The sequence below is a fragment of the Sorex fumeus genome, unplaced genomic scaffold, assembly GCF_029834395.1.
Source record: "Sorex fumeus unplaced genomic scaffold, SorFum_2.1 ptg000091l, whole genome shotgun sequence".
NCBI lineage: Eukaryota > Metazoa > Chordata > Mammalia > Eulipotyphla > Soricidae > Sorex > Sorex fumeus.
Genome location: NW_026606148.1, coordinates 806,313 through 827,599, shown reverse-complemented (window position 1 = coordinate 827,599; position 21,287 = coordinate 806,313). Strand labels below are relative to the sequence as shown.

At 51.9% G+C, this 21,287-nt stretch overlaps 1 protein-coding gene across 1 annotated transcript in view; it reads right to left on the bottom strand.

Annotated features, from left to right (window-relative positions):
• OPCML (opioid binding protein/cell adhesion molecule like) overlaps window positions 1-405 on the bottom strand; it is a 1,179,878-nt gene extending 1,179,473 nt beyond the window's left edge. The window contains exon 1 of the mRNA XM_056131456.1: window positions 147-405. Within this exon, the coding sequence (XP_055987431.1) occupies window positions 147-207 (61 nt within the window). The 5' untranslated portion in view covers window positions 208-405. The remainder of the gene's footprint in view (window positions 1-146) is intronic.
• Between the last annotated feature and the right edge of the window lie 20,882 nt (window positions 406-21,287).

Sequence of the window (21,287 nt, the reverse complement as noted above, 5' to 3'; positions counted from 1 at the left end):
TGCATGCATGCAGCAGGCTGCTGCCTCGGCTTCCCTCCACGCAGCTCCCACTCCCTCTCCTCCGCCTGGGCTCTCCTCCTTCCCCGCCTGGCGGCTCGCCCCGCTCCCCACGGCCCCAGGAATCGCGCGAGCCCTTCGCTGGGTACCTGGGATGAAGAGCAGGGCGGTGGTGGCCGAGAAGATGATCCAGCAAGCCGGGTGACACATCTTCAGGCGGCTGCGGCGTCTCCGCGGATGGGGATAGGTTTGCCACTGCTTCTGCTGCTGCCACCGACCGCGGCTGCCTTCCTCTGCTGAATTCTGAGCAGGTTTAAATCCAATGTTTGCAAAGGGAGGGAGAGAGCAGAAGAGAGAGGGAGCAAGAGAGAGCGCGCGCGAGAGGGGAGCAGGCAGGCAGTGTCTCTGATTTTTTTTTTTTTTTTTTGCTTGCACATACACACAACTGGCAAGAATCATGGGCACCAATCTGTAACCGGCTTGGAGCAGACTTCCTCCCGCCTCGCATTGGCTCTGCGCTCCCCAGAGACACCCGACACGCACCTATTCAGGGATTCTCTCTTGCCCCTTGCTCACCCGTGACCAGGATCATGAGTGTGCCTGGCCACCCGTGTCCCGGGGGGTCCTGAGCACAGGGAGGTCCTGGGCAGGTGATAGATTCGCACAAGCTTTACCTAAGCAAGGCTTGGGCACGAGACAGCTGTGACAGCCACCTCTGCCCTGTTCCCTTGACCCCTTCTCCCTGGGTCCCCTTGTCTGGCACCCAAGACAGGGAGGCAACAGAAACCTTAATAAGCCTTTGGGGAAGCTTGGACTTTAAACCTACCACACCACTCCCTGATTCTGCCTTTTAAGAGCTCTTGGAAGTGATTCACTTTTCCCAGCAGGAAGATGGGTACAAGAGGGTTTTTTTTATTTTTTCCTCTCTGCTGGCCAAGGATGCTGTGCAAATTGGCCAGGTCCCACAAGAAAGAGGCCTCGGGAACTCCACTAAGAGGTGAGGTTATAGAAACCCAAACAATTGCCACAATTACAGTGCCTGGGGGTGGGGGGGATTAGCAGATGGGATCCTGAGGTGGGAGGGGACCTCTCCCTTCCCAGCCCAGTCTGCTCTGTCCCTTTCTCGGGAAGAGTGGTTTATCTGGCCTGTATTTCTGGGTGCCCCAGGCCTCACAGTCGGTTCCTACTCACCTCCTGTCCTATAAGGGCCTGTAGCTGTTCTCAAAGACAGGCCTTGGAATGGCAGCCCTGCTCACTTCCAGTGGAAAATACCACCCCAAATTTGTTTTCTCCTTTTGGTGTCGTTGGGGTGAGGGGCACCCAGCTGTGCTCAGGCTTACTCCTGGCTCTGCTCAGGGATCACTCCTGACAGGCTTGGGAGACCCTAAGGGATGCCCGTATTGAAACTGGTCGGCCATGTGCAAGGCAAGCGCCCTCCACACTGGTCTATGGCTCTGGCCCCAATACCGCCCAGAAGTATGCCTGGATCCCAGATAAGAACACACTGGGTGATGAAAGGACACGGGCAGGTACAAGACCGTTTCTGCCCCACAGTGCCCTGCAACAACTGAACACAAGGTCCTTACCAGACCCAACAGTGTGCCCAGCCAGGCTCTGACCACTCCACGCCAGGGCCCTGTTCTTCCCTTTCTCTGCCTGGCTGAGCTCTCCCTTCAAGGCATTCTTCAAGCCCTGGATTAATTGAAACAAGCTCAGAGAGGCGCAACAGCTCCATCAAAGTCACACAGCAGATGAGGCAAAGCTGAAAGGCATCTCTGTGCACAGTAAACCCCCTTAGTTTTTAGGAGTTAGTTAGCTAGAACCTCAGCCTTCAGCAAGTTATTTCCCCCAAACAGGCGCTCCATCCCCCTTCCCACCCCTTCCTGATAGCATGAGGCCCCTGCTCTCATGCCTTCACCTTCCTTATGAACGAGTCCAAAGGCTTCGCCAGAGAAGCCATAGAATTCCAAGGCTCCTTCTTGGAAGCCGATCGCTGGCTTTGTCAAGTCCCAGCTTCCCCTGCCGGGTCCTTCTGGCAGGCTGGGAACGCAGAGACCACATTTGTCTTTGTCTGAAAAGAGGCGTAAGATGTGTTTGAAGAGCCCCCAGAGAAGTGAGGATGTTGCTGACTAGATCTAAATGATAAGCAGGAAAGAGGTGAAACGGGAAAAGGGTTCAGGCCCATCTCTGCAGAGCAGGTAGTTGCCAACGCGTCACTCACGCGGAGAGTGACGGGTGGCCCCTTTGAACACTGCTAGAATCCTCGGCAATGGCCTCGGATCCTCCCAGGCGGCTGAGCGTGCTGGAGAACAGACGGGGTTGGAGGTGGGTGGGAGGGATCAGATGGGTCCGTTTGCTGTTGCTGCTGGGGAAAGATCGTTTCATTCCAGCAGGGGAAGGACGTGAGTCAGGGGAGCTTGTTTATGGAGATGATGCTGGACAAAGTGCACAGGATGGAACAAGGCAGGTGGGCTCGGTACTCCTTCCTGACGCCTGCCAGATCAGACGGCGGCTGGCAGAACACAGTGGAACAGTGGCTCAGGAGACCAGAGCGTGAAGCCAAGGGGTTCGAGGGCCTGAAGGCTGGGCACATCACCCCAGTCATGGGCCCCCTCTCATCTCCCTCTGGGATCAGAGTTTTTAAAGCTGAGTCACAGTCACCCAGGTCTTCCTTCTAAGGAGAAGGAGTGAGGCTTCCTGAGATGAGCAGTTGCGATCCTGAGCTCGGTCATTCATTCAAGGTCACAAGATGACAGCACTGATTTCCACAGCCTTCCTGCACCCGAAGCGGCGCGTCTCCTCTCTCCGAGGAAGGAGGGCTGTCCAGATCCCTGTGGTCCTGCTGCCATGCTGGGCTCAGAGAGCAGATGACCTCCCATGCCAAGTGGCCATACCCAGGCTCTGAGCCAGGCTGTGAACACAGGAGAGAGGAGAAATGGGCACGGCCCCCTGCATACACAAGGCCTGCTCTGGGCCAGGAGGGCCCTTGTGTTTCCCTGGCTGAGCAGGACTGGACAGGAGGGAGCCTGGTCCGCTGGATGGAGCCAGATTCCAGGCAGGAGCTGCCCACGTGCTTGCTCCGGATCTCACGTGGTTACAAGCTCTCCCATTCCACAGAAGAAATAGGCCTGGGGACTGAAATCCCCATTTTGGAAGAATCCCTACTCCAAAGCTAATTAGTGGCAAAGGAATCTAGGTCTTTCTTACTCTATAATTTATGTGTTTCTCTATTTCCTGTCAGTCACATATTTTTTTTTAAAAACACATGTATTCAACCAAATTCTTTATACACGCATATGTACACACACACACACACACACACACACCTTCCCCCTTTAATTAAATTCACATTTAGCGAACATCAGTGCTATTCAGAAAAAAATTTAGTTTCTAAATTTTGTATGCCTTAATAAAATCATTCTTAAGGAAACGCATAAATATGTATTTTTTTTGCTGATCAATTCTTCCAGGTCTATTATGTGATTAAAATATATGTCTCTTTTATTTAGGAAAACGTAGAGGAAGAAATGTATAAATACATATTTAATCAATAGATGGCACCAACTCTGAACAGAGATCTCATGGTCGACTAGGCCTATTTAAACGCCTTTAAAAAATACAAATACAAATACAAATGCTTCCATGCATATTTACAGAGGGGACGATTTTCTTCTCGGGGTAAATCATGTGCAATTTTATACCCTCTATGCATCTTTTTTTCCCCTTCCTCTAAAGCAAACAAAATCATGAAAACTGTATTTAAATGGCAATAAGGTAGGGGAACGAGTCAAGCAAAACCAGGCAATTGGGTGAGTGCCGAAGGCCCTGTCCTCTCTCTCTCTCTCTCTCTCTCTCTTTTTTTTTCCTTTTTGGGTCACACCTGGCGATGCTCAGGGGTTACTCCTGGCTCTGCACTCAGGAGTTACTCCTGGTGGTGCTCAGGGGACCATATGGGATGCTGGGAATCGAACCCGGGTTGGCCGCATGCAAGGCAAATGCCCTACCTGCTGTGCTATCTCTCCAGCCCCAGGCCCTGTCCTCTCTTGCTTCGTTCTCTGTGGAGCCAGGAACTACAGATGCCCCTCTGGGAAGTGTCAGGGATGAGCGGGGAGGCTTCAGGAGGTCCCGTGTGTCTCCTGCTCTCCTCATTGTCTCACCCGAGATGCAGGATGCCCTCTGGTCCACACCTATCATGAGTTTTAAGGGCCAGGGAGAGAGTACAGAGTTAGGGCACTTGCCTTGCATGTGGCTAGCCCCAGTTCAATTTCTGGCACACATAGGGTCCTTCCCAAACCCCGGTAGGACCCCTGAGCACAGAGCAAGAGAAAGCCATGAGCACAGCTGGATGTAACCCAAACCCACCCAAGAAAGAAAGAGTTTTAGGAGCCAGGTAGAAAGCACTGAGGTTTGGGTATATTTATTGCTTGCCACTAGGTTCCTTTCCCAGCATTATGTGGCTCCCTGTGTAGTCCAGGGTGTGGCTCTGGACATCCCTGAGTAACTAAGGCTGGCTTGGTGGTCGCTGGACACTGCTGAGGTGGCCCTGATGGTCCTTGAACCAAGGTTGCCTTGGAGGTCCCTGGATACTGCGAAGGTGGCCCTGGCATCACAGGGCGGGAGCGGTACAGCATCCTCAGGCCCTAGTCTTGAAGTATCCAGCCAGACTGGCTGTGTATCACAGGGAGCAGTTCCCAAAATATAAACAAAGAGATTTCTGTCTGATGTTGGATGAATAACCGGTTCTCAAAGAGATTGCCTTAGTACTTCCTTCATTTTTAATTCCTTTTCTTTCTTTTTTGGTAGGTCTTTTTTGCTCATTTGGGGACCACACCCAGTGGTGTTCAGGGCTTACTCCTGGCTCTGTGCTCAGGGTTACTCCTGGTAGGGCTTGGGAGATCCCTTGGAATGTTGGGATTGAACCCCAGTTAGCTAAGTGCAAGGCAAGTACCTTTCCTGCTGTACCATCTCTCTGCCTACTTCCTCCACTCTTCCTGGTCCATGACTCCCGTGATATTTATACATATCATGAGCCAGCTTAGTGGCCAGAGGCTGACTGGCCATTTGCTGTTCCCTTACTGTGTTTCTTTATACTCACAAATTAGAAAAAAAAAGTCATTGTGGAGATGGTGAGCCTAATACAAACAAGTGAACCAAACTACTGAAATTTCACAAAATTGTAAACCGATGGTAAGTTGATAAAAAAATTTAATAACTATATTTTTTTCTTTTTTACAGGTATATGCATTTTTAAATTAATGTGAAATAGTTAATTCCTACAGATACATAATTTAATAAGAGAGGAGAGGAGATATAAGAAAATTTTAAGGGAAAATGGGAATAGGTATCCTTATGAAAGTAAAAATGTGTGCTTCATCTTAAAAAGGAAATATTGGTTTTATGTTAGAAAATATTGTATTAAAGATAATGCTTAAGTATCTGCATTAATAAGTAAAAGACTGTAATAAAAAGACCTCTACAGATGTAAAAAGTCAACCTGAATAGACATAAAACATTCCGTATAAATGAAACATGAATTCATTCATTGGAAAAGTAGAAAATCCCTTAGCAAGCTAGGAATAAACAGATATTCCTTAATCTAGGAGAGGCCAGACACAAGCATCGTGAGTGAGTGCCCTACTCACTGGCCTTGCTGAAAACTTACTCCTGACTTTAAAGAAGCTCCTTTAACGCTTCTTGTGAAACTGGATTCAAGGCAGTGAATCTCCTAAGCTGTTGCTGGTTCATGAAGCCCTGTATTGTTCCTTCAAATCTGAATGATAATCTAGCTGGATAGAGTATTCATGGTGAGGTGTTCATTTCATTGAATTCTCTTTCTTTCTTTTTATAAGCTGTATCTCACCATTCTCTTCTGACTTGTAGAATCTCATTTGATAGATTTGCTGTGAATCTGCTTTCCTTTGTAAGTATGTTCCTTTTTTGATCTTGCTGCTTGCAATATTCTGTCGCTGTCTCTGGCTTTTGTCATTCTCATTATAGAGTCTTGGAGTTTTTCTGTTTGGGTCTGTTTTCACCAGGACCCTTCAGGCCTCATGGGTCTCAGCTCCTGCACTCCTCAATCCTGGGAAATTCTTAGCTATGATTTTTTTCTTCATCTAATTTGCCTTCTTGATCTTCAGAGACTTCAGTGATTCTTATACTGTTTCTCTTGACTTTGTCCTGTAGTTCTCTGGTAGGCTCTTAATTTCTTTTTAGACTTTTTCCTATCTGTGGTTGCTTTCTCTTTTTTTTTATTAATTAATTAATTTATTTTTAATTAATTAATTCTTTTTACTAGTGAGACACCATGAGGTACAGTTGTAGACTTACAAATGTTTGTGCTTGGGTTTCAGTTATACAGTGATCAAGTACCCATCCCTCCACCAGTGCCCATTTCCCACCACCACGGATCCCAATATCCCTCCCACCCCCCATCCCCCCAACCCACCCTGCCTCTGTGGCAGGGCATTCCCTTTTGTTCTCTCTCTCCTTTTGGGTGTTGTGGTTTGCAAAAGAGGCATTGAGTTTTCTAGAGGTTTTCTGCATCATCTTGGAGGTCATTAATCTTTTCCTCAGCTGCTATTATTTTGCTGTTCAGAAACTTCAGTTGCATTTTTTTATATCACCAGCCATACTCATCACGTCCATCTCTTCTGACAGTAGTTCTCTCATTTCTGCTCTCGTACTTTCTTGTGCTGCTGGAGCGATAGCACAGTGGTAGGGCGTTTCCCTTGCACGCAGCCAACATGGCCGACTCGAGTTCGATTCCTCCGCCCCTCTCGGAGAGCCTGGCAAGCTACCCGTGACGTACTCGATATGTCAAACACAGTAACAACAAAGTCTCCAATGGAGACGTTACTGGGCCCACTCGAGCAAATCGATGAACAATGGGAGGACAGTGACAGTGACTTTCTTGTGCTTTGTTGACTGTCTGTGCCATCTTTTGTTTTGTTTGTTTTGTTTTGAGGAAATTATTAAGCATCTTCACCATAGTCATTTTCTTGGGGTTTACAGAACTTCTTGGGGCTGGAGCGATAGCACAGCGGGTAGGGCGTCCGCCTTACTAAGCGGCCAACATGGCCGACCCGAGTTCGATTCCTCCGCCCCTCTCGGAGAGCCCGGCAAGCTACCGAGAGTATTGGATATGCCAGACACAGTAACAACAAAGTCTCCAATGGAGACGTTACTGGGCCCGCTCGAGCAAATCGACGATCAACGGGAGGGCCTTTACCTTTACCTTTACCTTTACCTTTACAGAACTTCTTGGTGCTGGTGAACCCTCTTTATCATTTTCACCCATTGAGTCTGGTGGACTTTTACTCATCTTTCCGTTACGTTTGCTGAGCTCCAATGTGTTGACTGGGAATCTTTGTGGTCAGTCCCCTGGAGTCCCTGAAGGATTAGTCTGGGTTCAGGTCTATACCTAGTTGCTGTCCTCCCCCTCCCCCAAGGACTAGAAGTGTAAGTGAGCAGGGGTGAGGTGTGGTGAGCAGAGCTGTCTCATACAGCCTTGCTGCGCTGGAGGAGAGGTGTTGCCTGAGATGGGGAGGTGGGGTGTGGAGGCTGCTGGGACCCTCGGGCAGAAGGGAGGTTCACAGGCTTTGGTTTCTATAAAGCCCCCTGAGATGTCAGCTGGGACGTTCACCTCACCTGGAAGGTCGGAGGCCCCCCCAGAGGGTCAGTGATGTGTGGGGTGAGCATGTTGGGATCCTTTACTCCTCTTGGTTCAGCATTTTTTAAAAACTATTGATTGACTTCCTTCTTTGAGAGGTAAGACATTAGCTGTCCACCAACTCCCTCACTCCCCTCCTCCCACCACCCCCACCTAAATGTCATCATTTTAATTACAGCAATATTTAATATAGACATTTCTGTGATTATTTAATTTTTGTCTTCCCTGTGCAGTCTCTGGCTCTTCCCAGATAGAATATCTGCCCTTTTTGTTTCATTTGCTTAATTTCCTATGGATCAATCAACAAATCTCCCCCAAATCCTCATAGAAGTGTTCAGTTCCTCTCAATATGGTTAGGTAAATCTAGTTAAATAAATGCATCAGCCTCAGCTCTCAGTGTCTTTTTCATTGACTGTCACCTGAGTATATGCAATTCCCCATGTCTCTCTGCCTTTCTTCTGTCTTAATTTCTTCCTTTATTTGATGCAATGTGTCTTTTTATCATTTGCTAAAAAAAAAAAAGCATTCATAGGTGGTCATTTGGCGAGGGTTAAGGGATTTGCAGATTTGAAAATAGTTTTATTCTGATCTCATTTTATGTAGTTTTTAATTCCTCAGCAAATAAAATTCTCTGTTGACTATTATTACAGTCTCTGGATTTTAAAGCCATTTCTCCATTATTTTCTAAGTTCAATTATTGTGGTTGAAAAGTCTACAAATGTCTATTTGTGCTTCTTTGAATGTGAATGGTTTTATTTTCCCTCAATATTTAGAGTATTTGCTTTATCCGTGACATCCCCAAACTTCACAAAGATGATTTATTCCCCTTGTGGAAAGCCCTCAATAAACTCTTTCAATATTGGAAACTCATTTTTTGTGAACTCTAGAAAACTTTTCTCTGTATTGTATCTTAGATATTTTTCTCTCCTCTCTACTATGTATTATTCCTGGGATTCCTATTAAATAGATGTTAGCCCTCTGAATTAGCCTGATTTTCTTACATTTTATCCTCTTTCATCAAGATGTCCTTGGTGTTTTCTTTTTGCGTTTTGATTTGTGTTGGGTGCCACGTGTGGCTGTGCACAGGCTTTACTCCTGGATCTGTTCTCAAGGTCACTTCTGACTTGGAGATGCTCAAGGAACCATTGGTGGTGCTGGGTATCGAACCAGAGTCAGCCTCGTGCAAGGAAATGCTATGCCTCCCATACTATCTCTCTGACCCCAGGCGTCTTTGAGTTTAATTCCCAAGTTTCCTACTGATTTTTCCAAATATCTACTGTCAGACAGTTAACCACATACCAACCTCCTTGTCTGTTTCTCACACCTTTATCTTACTTTGTGGTTATGTCCTTTCTCCTCAAGGAAGTTAACCAAGGATCTTGGGAGCTCCGCTTTTTCTCTTCTGTTCTCTGCCCACCTCTCTCTTTCTCCCTAGGGGACTTCCCTGCCATCTGGTGGTCCTGGCATTCTCCTTTCTGTAAAGGGAGGAAGCACAGCAACTACCCAAGAATCTGGGTTGTCAACAGTGAGTCCAAAGGTGGTCCTTTTGGGGAACAGAGTAGCCTAACACCCTGCCCACTGGGGCCGCTGCCTGAGTTACTCAGCCCCTCTTGGAGGACCCTCCCCCCCACCGCCGTTCCTACCAGGAAGGGGAAAATCATGGCTTCCAGTTTTCTAAAAAAGCCCTGAAATTTACGTACAAGTGGTAGTACATGGAAAGTATCATGCTAAAAGCGAAATGAGTCAGAAAGAGAGGGATAGACATAAAAAGATTGCATTCATCTGGGGGACATAAAGTAACAAAATAGGAGATTAATACCCAAGAATAGCCGAGATTAGTACCAGGAATTTTGCTCCATGGCTTGGAGGCCAGACACACATACTAGGGGAAAAGGCAGCTCAGATAGAGAAGGGAGCACCAAATAAAGGGTGTCTGGAGGATCCTCCCAGGATGGGAGATGCATGTTGAAAGTAGACTATGGACCGAACATGATTGCCACTCAATGCCTCTTTTGCAGACCACAACACCCAATAGGAGAGAGAGAACAAAAGGGAATGCCCTGCCACAGAGGCAGGGGGGGATGGGGGAAAGGGGGTGGGAGGGATACTGGGATCCATGGTGGTGGAAAATGGGCACTGGTGGAGGGATGGGTATTTGATCATTGTATAATCGAAACCCAAGCACAAAAATTTGTAAGTCTACAACTGTACCTCAAGGTGTTTCACTAATAAAAATTAATAATTAAAAAAAAAAGGCCTGCAGGGTAGAGGTAGGGATTCACCCACCAGCAGGGGAGCTCCTGCCTCTGCTTTCGTTGGGGTGTCCATTCCCAGACCGAGCCTAGAATTCTGTGCCTTCAGTGCTTTCCAAGTAATAGGAAGGAACAGAATTCCAGGACAAAGCTAGCTCAGTTTTCCTGCCAACCCCTCGTTCTGTCTCCATAGCTACCTGCACCTCTTCCTCCAGGGTCTCTGGACCTGTGGGTGTAGACTGGTGTAGTCCTGGGTTACATTCCTCTACCGACACCTACAGCTCAGCTTCCTTTACTAACTCAGGGACATGCACCCTTTTGCTTATTTTTTTTTGCTTGTCCCTTCTTCACATGAAGCAGAGGTGGGTTCAGTACCCCACTTTGCAGATAGAGTTAGAAGTGGAGCTCAGAGTCAAATCAGTGTTCAAAAAGACCCACCAGAAGGCTGGAGAGACTGGACAGAAGTTAAGGTGCTCGCCTTGGACACAGTGGACTCTGGTTTGATCCCCAGCACGTCATACCATCCCCTGAGCACTGCCAGAAGTGATTCCGGAGCACAGAACTAAGAGCAAGTCCTGAGCACTGCTGGTTGTGGCTCAAACACTTAAATACCCATGCCCCCACAGCCACCAGGGAAGGAAGAAGCTTCTCTAGAATCCAAATTGCCTGGCCCTTCCTACCAGTCTGTCCCCACCATGAATCCATGAACGTTCTTCCTTTCCAGCTGTGCTCCCTTCCGGGCCAGAGTTTGCCCTCCTGCCCAGCCCAGAGACCAGTTAGATCCGCTTCAGACAACGCAGGATGCAGCCTGACAGTTCTAAGGCTTCCTGCTTTGCTGTGCCCAGTCAAGTTTCTGCTCCACACGGGAGAAAAACAGCCTCTGCCGGGCTGCTGCAGGGATAGTACAGAGGACAGGGAGCTTGCCTTGCCCACGACTGACCTGGGTTTGATCCCCAGCACCCCATAGGGTCGCCTGAGCCTGCCAGGAGTGGCCCCTGAGCAGAGCTGGGTGTGGCCCCAAAACCCAAAAGAAAAGGGCGTCTGGTTCTTGCTACAGTCAATAATCGTTTGTTTCCGTCCTTATCCCTTCCTTCCAAATGGAGCCAGAGGACTGCAACTCATGGGGCGATGGGGATGGGTGGTGAAAGCGCCCCGGGACCCTCTCCAGAGCCTGGCCAGCGCCTTCCCCAGCTCTGCGCCCCCAGCCCCTCGCCCTCCCACATCCTGTCCGTCCTCCTCCCGCGGGCTGCTCCCCAGGGCCTCTGGATGAAAAGAGCAGTCTTCTCGGGGACATCTCCCGGGACTGTGAATGCACAGCTATTGATTTGCATTTGGTGGAGGAAGAGGGCCGGGGCGGGGGGACCGGCGGCTCCACGTTCCCGGGCCTCAGGGCTGGGGGCGGGGTGCGCCTTCGGGCACAGGCAGAGCAGCTCCACTGTGGCTCTTTCTCCCGAGGGGCCTCTCCCTCGCACCAGCTGCTGGGGAGGCTCCGGCCGGGCCGGACCCGGCCGGGAGGGGCGCAACACAGAGGACACTCAGTCTGCGCCCCTCCTCCCCCCACCCCGCGCAGCCCCGGCGCACACTGAGTCTTTGTGCGAGCCCAGACCCCACTCTTCCTCCCCAGGGAGCCCCGGGGGGCGGTGGTGGGAGTTGCCGCCCGCCCCTTCCACCGACTTGGGGAGAAAACCTGAGCATCCCACAGCCTTCGGGGAGATCTGCACACCTGAGCGACAGGCAGGCAGGGGACCTAGGATTTCCCAAAGTGGGTGACGCTGCCCCACCTCCCAACGGAATGACCCAGAGAGCCAGAAGAAAGTGTGTTGGTTGGAGTTGGGTGGGGGGTGAGGCCCACTCTGCTCATTTGCTTCACAAAGAAGATTTCCAAGGAGCAGAGATGGCACAGGTCTACAAAGGCAGGCTTCAAAGGGGGGCCTGGTGCTTGGAATCAGGACTGGAGCCAGGCCATCCTCGCCAGAGACAGGGAAAGAATGGGGGGCAAAGTCCCAGCGCTCCCTCCGCCCCCTCCTTCTGCTTCTTGTCTGTTCAGGGCCACACCTGGCGGTGCTCAGGGCTCACTCCTGGCCCAGCGCGGGGCATCCAGTGGGGTACTGGGAATGGCACCCTGTCCCCGCCTGCAAGGCAGACATTCTCCCCGCTGTACTTGCGCTCCAGACCCTGCAGCATTTGTTTGCGTGGGATTTTATTTTAATTAATTTATTTATTTATTTTGCTTCTTGGGTCACACCCAGCTGATGCTCAGGGGTTACTCCTGGCTCTGCACTCAGGAATCACTCCTGGCGGTGCTTGGGGGACCATATGGGGGGCTGGGAATCGAACCCGGGTCGGCCGCATGCAAGGCAAAAACGCCCTACCCGCTGTGCTATTGCTCCAGCCCCTGCATGGGATTTTGGTGGCCAATGTATAGACCTGGCTCATCTAGAAACTCAGTTTCTCTAGCAAAATCAGACCTGGTCCTGCTGAGTCCTCATTCTCAGAGTTCAAATAGGCTGCCCTAGGAGAAGGTACCTAGGAAAAAGTACCCGCATTCTTGGGCATGCCCCAGCCAGCGGGTCACCTCCTCCGTCTCTCTTTCTCTCTCTCTCTCTCTCCGCCCCCTTCTGTAAGTGTCTTGAACCGAGAGGAGCAGAGGGAACCTTATCCTGACCCAGGACGCACCAGGAAAGACTTAGAGGTGATGGAAGCTCCCCCATCCCGCAGAGAGGTGAGCAGAATTTGGGACTCAGCACTGTGGGCCAGGCTGGGGGCTCAGCGTGAAAGCCTCTGTTCTGTGGTGATAAGAAGCCACTGCTAAGACTCTGGGGACAGTCTTGTCCTGGAAATGGAGTCACCACTCCTGGCCGAGAAGAGGGGACCTGTGTGATGGAATCTCCTCAGGCTCAGACAGTGATGGGGGCTCAGGACATGGGGACACGGCTCAGTGATGGTCTGTGCAGGCTGGCAGGGCCATCAGCTCCACCCCAGGAGAGCAGAATGATGCCCAGGAGGCGGCGACTGAGTGGCGTGGGCATCATTCCCAGGCCCAGCAACACAAGAGAGTAAAAAGCTTCAGCGATGCGATCCAGCAGGATGAAAGCCAGTTGAAAATATGACCGCAGCAGGGAGAGAAAGTCGAAAACGAACTTAGCTCGCTGCCTCCAGAGAGCTGGGAGATCACGTGGTACTTGGGGTGCCTGCCTGTCGCAGGTTCGACTCCCAGTACTACATGGCCCCTGAACCCAGTGGGAGCCTCAGCAGTCTCTGCTTCTGGAGCCCAACTTGGGCCAGTGAGTTGGCTGAGAATCCCAGATGGGAACCCTAGGTCTCTCGAGCATCACTTGCAAGTCCCCGACCCCTAGAAAAAGAAAGAAGCAAAGAAATTTGGAAGCAGGGGTTGAAGGACGGTATCAAGAAAGTCCTGTGGGCCCCAGGGAGGGCAGGGGGTGGCAGGGGCAACTGAAGGCAGGAAGGGATGCCAGCTACAGGCTCGGAATGTGGGGGGTAGGGGGAGCACCTGGTGGCTGAGGAGAGGAGTCAGGTGTGTAGTGAGGGACCAGGTCACCGAATGACAGATCCTGTGTCGTCTCATTGCAGGTTGGGCTGTCTGATCTCCTGATGGGGGGCAGCGGGGTGGGAGGAGGTAATGAACAGTCTGGCCCTGGATGTTATGCCAATCATTCAAGGAGCAGAAGTCTTAGCTGTCCCGCCTTGATCTCCCAGCCTGGGCCACCAAGGAAATAGGACACCCATGAGTGTGGGGCCATGAGCTCCCCTTTGCATCTCTGGGCTGGAGTCATCCCTCTCCAGACCGTAGGGAGCCTGGGTTTTGGAGGGAGGTTGTGTGCAGGAGGTGTGGATGGAAATGAGTTGTGTGCGAGCAGACTGGGCTCCATACAGTTCTGAGGGCCCGCAGAGGCAAAAGAAGACAACAGAGGCAGCTGTGTGGCTGTCCACCAGGTTCCTCCCCTCTCTGAGGAGTGAAGGTAAGAATGTCCCCTGGGGACCAGAGCCATAGGACAGTGGGTTGGGCATTTGTCTTGCACAAGGCTCACCTGGGTTTAATCCCCCACATCCCACCTAGTCCCCCAAGCAATAGCAGGAGTGATTCTGAGTGCAGAGCCAGGAGTAATTACTGAGCATCGCAGGACGTGACCAAAAAGCCAAAAAAAAGACTCCTGGCCCTGGGTGCACGGTGTGTGAGCTCTGTCTGCATGGTACTTCTACACTCTTGGAGACATATCCTGCATCCCTGGGTAACGGGCTCACCTAGATCCTGCTGGGGCTGTTGTTAAACTCCCCACACAGGCAGAGACTCCTCTGGATTACCCAAGAGCCTCTGGAGTCAGCCATTACCACATTGCCACTCTGACACCCCAAGTTCTGCTCCCACAGACTGGGGGGATGTAGTACAGCCACAAAGCGAGTGCCCGTGCAGCTGCCCTGCCCTTAAGAGTCCCTCCCTCCTGACTCTATTGTCCCATTTCCTGCCGAAGTCCCTTGCTCAGGGCTGGCCTGTCCACATAGCATGCCATAGGGCTCCCACTCCTGGAGCTGTGTCATTGAGGTTTTCCATGCTTTGTTCCAGCCGTTCAAAACTCAGAAATCGGGAGAGTTCTAACACAGGCACAAATCAAATTTGGTCTTAGCGGAGTGAGATTAAGGTGTCTTTGGGGAGAGCTGGAGCAATAGAACAGCAGGTGGGGTGCTTACCTTACAGGCTGCTGACCCGGGGCCCAGTGCTGGCACTCGATTCCTGCTCCCATTCTGTCCCTCATCTGTAAAACAGACAAAAAAAAGTCTATTCGTGGTGAAGCACAAGGCAGGGATGGTAACTGGCCTCACCGGGATGCACTGAGTCAGGCTCCAAGAACCAGCAATGATCCTATAATGATGATCCTGGCACGCTGGCCTGGACCAGAAAGGAGCAGGAGGTGTGGGAGGAGCAGAGAAGGAAGGAATGAAGGAAGGAAAGGAGGGGAGGGAGAGAAAAGAGGGAGAAGGAAGTGAATAGGAGGGGAGTGAAGAGAGCGGGGACGGGGGAGGACCCAGAGGAGAAGGCAGGGGACTAAGGGAGGAGGGAGGATGGAAATGGGGAGGGGGGAGAGGAGAGAGGAGGAGGTAGTCAGAGGACTCCGACTACCTTCCTGGAGAAGGTGCCCACAGCCAAGTCCGTGTGGTCCCTGCATTTCTCCTGCCACAGAGCACCTGCTCCTAGGGGGAGGGGACCCAGTAAAAGAGCCACCGTCTTAGCTTTACAGCCCCCCGCCCCCCAACACACACACACACACACACACACACACACACACACACACACCTATCAGGCCGATGGTGTTGTGGTGTTGGAGCTGTAGTACAGCGAGAGGTAAGGCCTTCCACGCAGCCCAGCAGGGCTCAATCCCTGGCACCCCCTGAGCCCACCAGGAGTAATTCCTGAGCACAGAGCCAGGAGTAACCCCTAAGTGTCACTGGTGTGTCCCAAGAAAAGTTTAAACAAATAATAAGTCCTACCAGCCACATGACCCAGGTCTGACATGTCTCTGTCCTGTCACCACTGGACAGGCCACAGGCTAAGGCTGACCGTCTCCTCTGCCCCAGGCCTTCTGGCCTCCCCTCTGTCTCCCCTTCTTCCCCTCTGCCTCTCCACCCGCCCCTCTTTCCCTCTCCCTGTCTCTCTCTCCCCCACTCCCTGTCTCTCTCTCCCTGTCTCTCTCTCCCTCTCCCTCTCCCTGTCTCTCCTCTCTCTCCCTCTCCCTGCCCCTCGTGCTTCCTCTCTGCCTCTCTCCCCCAGTTCTCTCCATCTCTCCCTCTCTCCTTTCTCTCCTCCCTCCCGCTCTATCTTTCTTCCCCCTCTGGCTCCCTCCCCCTCCCTCCTCAGAACCACGGCTAGCCTATGGGGGTCCCTCCCCCCCCACACTGCAGCCCCCCAGCAGGCCCTGTCTCTGCAGGGGAGGCCTGCAGCTACAGTTGACAAATTATTCTGTCTGTGGCTGAGTGAATAAAACCAATTGGGAGGAAGAAGGGTATTAAGTGAGAAGCTCATTTTGGACTTGAATCAAGACTGCCTTCTGCAGCTCAGCTCGCTGTGGCGTAAAAGGGAGAGGTGCCCGCCGAGCGGCTGGGGGCAGAAAAGACGCGTCCTGCCTTTTAATCCCACGAAAATTGAAGCCACCCTTGACATCAGTGAGACAGGCAGGAAAAACACAGGGGGCTTGCAGGACCTAGAACTGAGCCTTAAAGGAGGCTCTCGGATATTCCAGCTGGAAAATTCGATATCTGATGGTGAGAGAAAGTGGGTGCGGGGTGGGGAGAAACTCACTCAGCATCTGCGGGAAGAGGGCTCCGAGGGGCGCGGTCCTGACTGGGAAGGCAGCATTCGCCTTGACATTTTCCACCCATCTTGACATTTTCCCCCAGAAAATCATTCCCAGGAGCCAGAGCCTTCGGACAGCTGGGAGGGCACTTGCCTCGCACGAGGTGGACCAGGATTCACTCCCCGGCATCCCAGACGGCCCCTCAAGCCCCACCTGGCGCCATCCCCAAGCACAGAGCCAGGATTAAGCCCTGAGCACCACCAGCTGGGGTCCCCCCAAAGAGTACCAGGAAGATCCTTCACAGCCTTTGTGAGGATTACAAGAGGGGGCACCCGCGGGTGAGGGCCGAGTGGAAGGTGAGGAGGAGAAAGCTTTATGGAAGCAACTCCCAGAACTGTGCCGATGAAAAGGCAGAGAGGGAGGGGGTGAACTCAGATGGGGACCCCACATCTCCGTCCCTGGGGGGCCTCGCTTGCCTCTTGTCACCTGCACGGGGGCAGAGTGGCTCTGTGGAGCCACTTTCATCAAGGGCTTGTGCAAACAGTGCTCAGGGCTCTTCCCTTCACGGCCGTGCCCAGCCCCCACCTCTGTCACAGACAATCCTTGGGCGCACCCCCCCAAGGGGCCCAGCAATGAGCCTGGGCTGGAGGCGGTGGGTGTGGGTGTGGGAGGTGCCAGGAACCATGCCTCGGTCAGGACCTAGACCCTGGCCCCGCCTGACCTAGTCCAACCCCAAGGGTCTGGGTTGCCCCTCGCCTCTCTTGCTTTTCCAAGAGCAGCCAGCAAGCGAGACCCTGGAGACCCTCAGTCTCACTCACGCTGGAGGAGGTCAGGGTCCAGGAAGTAACTTAGACCCATGGAGAATCACACTCCCACACCCCCAGTCCTGAGCTGGGTTTCTGGGCAGGACTGACCCGTGTAGACAGCCATGCCCGCTGGTCCAGGTACCCCGGTAGCCATGGGAGTTGGGGAGCAGAAGGGAATTGGGGGGAAACTGAGCAATGCCTGCCAGCGCGGTCCAAGGCAGCGAACCCACTGACACAGCACCCTTCCTCGGGGAGGTTTGAGGGCACCAGCTACTCCCAGAGGCTCAGAGCGGACAGAGGGGTCAAACGCGGCTACCCTAGACACTCTGGCCTAACGACCTTTCTAGAAAATAGGTTTATTTAAATTGGGGAGGGGGAGTGGGGGAGGATCGTTCTGCCTGTTCAGGGCCCAGCAGGCCTGAAGGTTCAAAGCCTAACCGGAAGATGCTACACTCAGGAGCTGCAGGGGGCACTTGGGGCTTTGCCAGGCAGAAGCTCCATCCTTCTGAGCTCCTATCAACTCCCCGCCAAACACATGCTTTCCAGGGGAGCTTCTCCTCCTTTCCAGAGCCTCTCACCTCTTTTGTCTGCATCCAGGGCTGTGAAATGTGAGCTGACCTTAGCTTGAAGAATGGGTGGGGAGCTTGGATGCAAAAATAGTTCATCACACCTTAGCTTTTGCTTCTGTTGTTGTCAGTTTTGTTTGCTGTGAGCCAAGCCAGGCAGTGCTCAGGGCTTACTCTCGGTTCTGTGCTCAAGGATCACTCCTAGGCATGCCCAGGAGGCCCTCTAGGGTGCTGGCTATCGAACCTGGGTCGGCCATATGAAAGGCAAGTGCCCTACTTGCTGCAGCATCTTCCCAGCCTTGACTATCAAATCACTGACAGTTTTTTCGATTTGGAGGCCACACCTAGTGTGCTCAGGGCTTACCCTGGTCCTGCACTCAAAGATCACTCCTGCCAGGGCTCAGAGGACCTTATATGGAGCTGGGGATTGAACCCGGGCCAGCCATGTCGAAGGCCTGTGCCTCCCTGTGTACTCCCTCCTCAGCCCCGCACCTGAGCTCTCCCGTTCCTGCTGGTGAGCATCCTTGGCAACCCATGTCAGGAAGGGGAAGGGGAGACCTCAAACCCCTCCATGGGACTGTGGACTGGGCAGGACCCATTGAGATGGACCAAGACACATTGCACATGTCCCAGGCACGGATGGGGCAACGTCCTTGGCGAGGAGTCCATGTCATGGGATGGGGGGGGGCAGGGGGACAGCAAGACAGACACTGTTGGAAAATGCCAAGCAGCCCCATGTCAGCCATGACACCCCGAGGCTCCAAAGTGTCCGGTGACATTCAAAGGCCAGTTTGCAGAGCTTGGGAAACACGCCACGGACGACAGGAATAACAGCGGCAGCTTCAGAAACAGCTGTTGGCGTTTGACGCTCGCCTGCTCAGTGGCAGCGTGAGCAGAGCATCCTGGGCAACCCGTTGGGCACCGACGTTGAGAGCCCGTAGAGCCCTGGGCACACCCTGTACTTTCCCCTTCCACAGAGAGGGTGCAGGGAATAAAGAGCCCCCCCCCACCCCTAGCAATTGACAGACCTGAAGGGGATTTGAACACCAGGACTCAGACTTTGAGTCACTGTCACTGTCACTGTCCTCCCGTTGTTCATCGATTTTCTTGAGCGGGCCCAGTAACGTCTCTATTGTGAGACTTTGTTGTTACTGTGTTTGGCATATCAAATATGTCACGGGTAGCTTGCCAGGCTTTGCCGTGCGGGCGAGATACTTTCGGTAGCTTGCCGGGCTCTCTGAGAGGGGTGGAGGAATCGAACTCGGGTCGGCCATGTTGGCTGCATGCAAGGCAAATGCCCTACCCGCTGTGCTATCGCTCCAGCCCAGACTTTGAGTACTGAGAGCATATCAAAACTTGTAAGCTCTGGGGCTTACAAATTAAGACAGAGAGTGATGTAGGCAGGATAGGGAAACCCCACTCCCAGGGCAAAGGCACAAGCCGACCTTGCAGAAGATAGAAAAAGCAGGAACTAAGGCCTGATAAGACCTTGAGCAGCAATGGACCCTGAGGAGATTGACTCCCTCCCCATGAAGAGAATTCCTCAAGTACCCTAACTTTAGTGATTCAGCCCAAAGAAGACCATCACCACTCCCAACCTTCCTGGCAACCTCCTTAGCAATGGACTTTGACTTAGGTAGAAGTCCCACGTGGGGGCAGGTTGGAGAAACCCTACAAAGGCCACCTTGAACAAAGGAAGGGCGCACATATGCTATGCCCAAGCCCACATGTTGCTTGCTCCCATGTGGCCAAGCACATGTGGCACTCCAGCACATGTGTTGCCCACATCTCCCCTCTTGAGATGTGTACTTTCTTGCTTTCGTATCTAATGCTGGGATGTGTGTAGGAACTCTCTCTCCACCCTTGGAGAAGCCCGAGTTCTCTCTTGAGTGCATTACTCTCTCTCTCTCTTTCTTTCTCTCTCTCTCTCACTCTCTCCCCACACCTTCAAAAACCCTCCAAAAAATCTATTTACTTCACTGCTTGTCTACTCCTGAAATTCCTTCTGCGAGGAGATACAAGAACCCAGTAACCCTGGGTGCCAGATGGCAGAGGCGGATGGGGAGAAAGTGACCATCTTTCTCTTCCTGCTTCACATAAGTCACCCGTGGAGCCCACCAACATCAAGAGTTCATTGGGAAAGAGGAAAGAAGGGTCCAGGGGTGGCCCACATGGCTCCTAGCACCCATCTGCTGCACAGGATGGGGCAACCTTTTGGGGTATGCCATCTCTGTCTCTCTCTGCCCCTCTTGGTCTCTCTTTCTCTTGTTCTCTTTTCATTTTATATTTTTTAATTTTATATTTCAGATTGGGGGTACACCCAATGATGCTCAGGGGTTACTCCTGGCTCTGCACTCAGGAATTACTCCTGGGGGTGCTTGGGGAAGCATATGGGATGCCAGGGATTGAACCCAGGATGGCCGTGCGTGCAAGGCAAATGCTCTACTCGCAGAAGTATCACTCCAGCCCCTCTTCTGCTCCTTTTGCCATGCCCTTCCCCGGCCTGCCCCTCTATTGAGACATCGACTTACTCACACCTTCCCCAGCTTCCCTTATCCCCAGATATTTCTTGGAGAAAAAGCATCGTTCACCTATTCAATCTTGACTTATTCCCACAGAGTCTGAATGATGCCAGTGCAAGTTGTGTTTGTTGGGACAGGTAATGGCACCCCGAATTTGTTTCTTGGCAAGAGCTAATATAGAAAATAAATCATATATTCATATTTGTCGGGCAACAATCTTGAGTAGTGGGGATACAAAGATGATAAGCCTTGCTCTCTGATAGCAAATTGATGTGCTAATTAACATTAATCGCTTAATTGGTAATAATGGCTTAAAGCATTACCCCATCTAGTTAAGATGTGATCATGTTCCTGGGTCTTCAGTGTTCCGAGGCAAAGGGGTAATGCAGGTAAATTCCAGCATGCTTGGCAGAAGAGGGCAGTGGGCAGGACTGAGGACGAGGCATGGAACTCTAATTCCGTCCTATTAAAACCATGTGAGTGGGGAAGCCTTGGGCATCTCAATGCCTCCTGAAGGTGGGTCCACTGGGAGGCAGTTCTGAGTGCTCAGATCAGATGGATTCAGGCCCGATAAACACAGCTTGTACTGAAGCACTCAGTACTTAGGGGTACACATGTGCGCATCAGGGTCCCCTTGGAAAGACACATGGATGCTGAAAATAGGAACCAGCTGTGCCTCTCAATCTCCTCCACTCGGAAAGTGCTTCCGGGTCTTGCAAACTCAGATTCAGTATGTCAAAGTGCAGGTGGTGGTCTGCTTCGCAGGAGTTTCCAGCTGGGTTCACACTTGGGAGCAACAAGACTCAAATTCTGCTATATCACCACCTGTGTGCATAACCATGAATTTGGATTTTTCCACCAACAGGAAACTCACTACCTCCTCCAATGTTTATTCCCATTCGAGTCTACTCACCTGGCTCGGACAGTCTGTATGTGGAGTTGAAATCAGTCAGTCCCCCTTGGTCAATGCCTATTTTGCCTGCTCACCATAAGAGCTTATTCTTCCCCAAGTCACACTCCTGAGAGTGACCAGAGCAAGTCCAGGATCAGGGAGGCTGGACATACAGACTCCCAGGGTCAGGGACGGACAGGACAGGAGCGATAGAGCTGTTGCCCTGGACCCAGGGACACACCCACTGCTCATGTTTGCTTTTTGCTCACACTGGA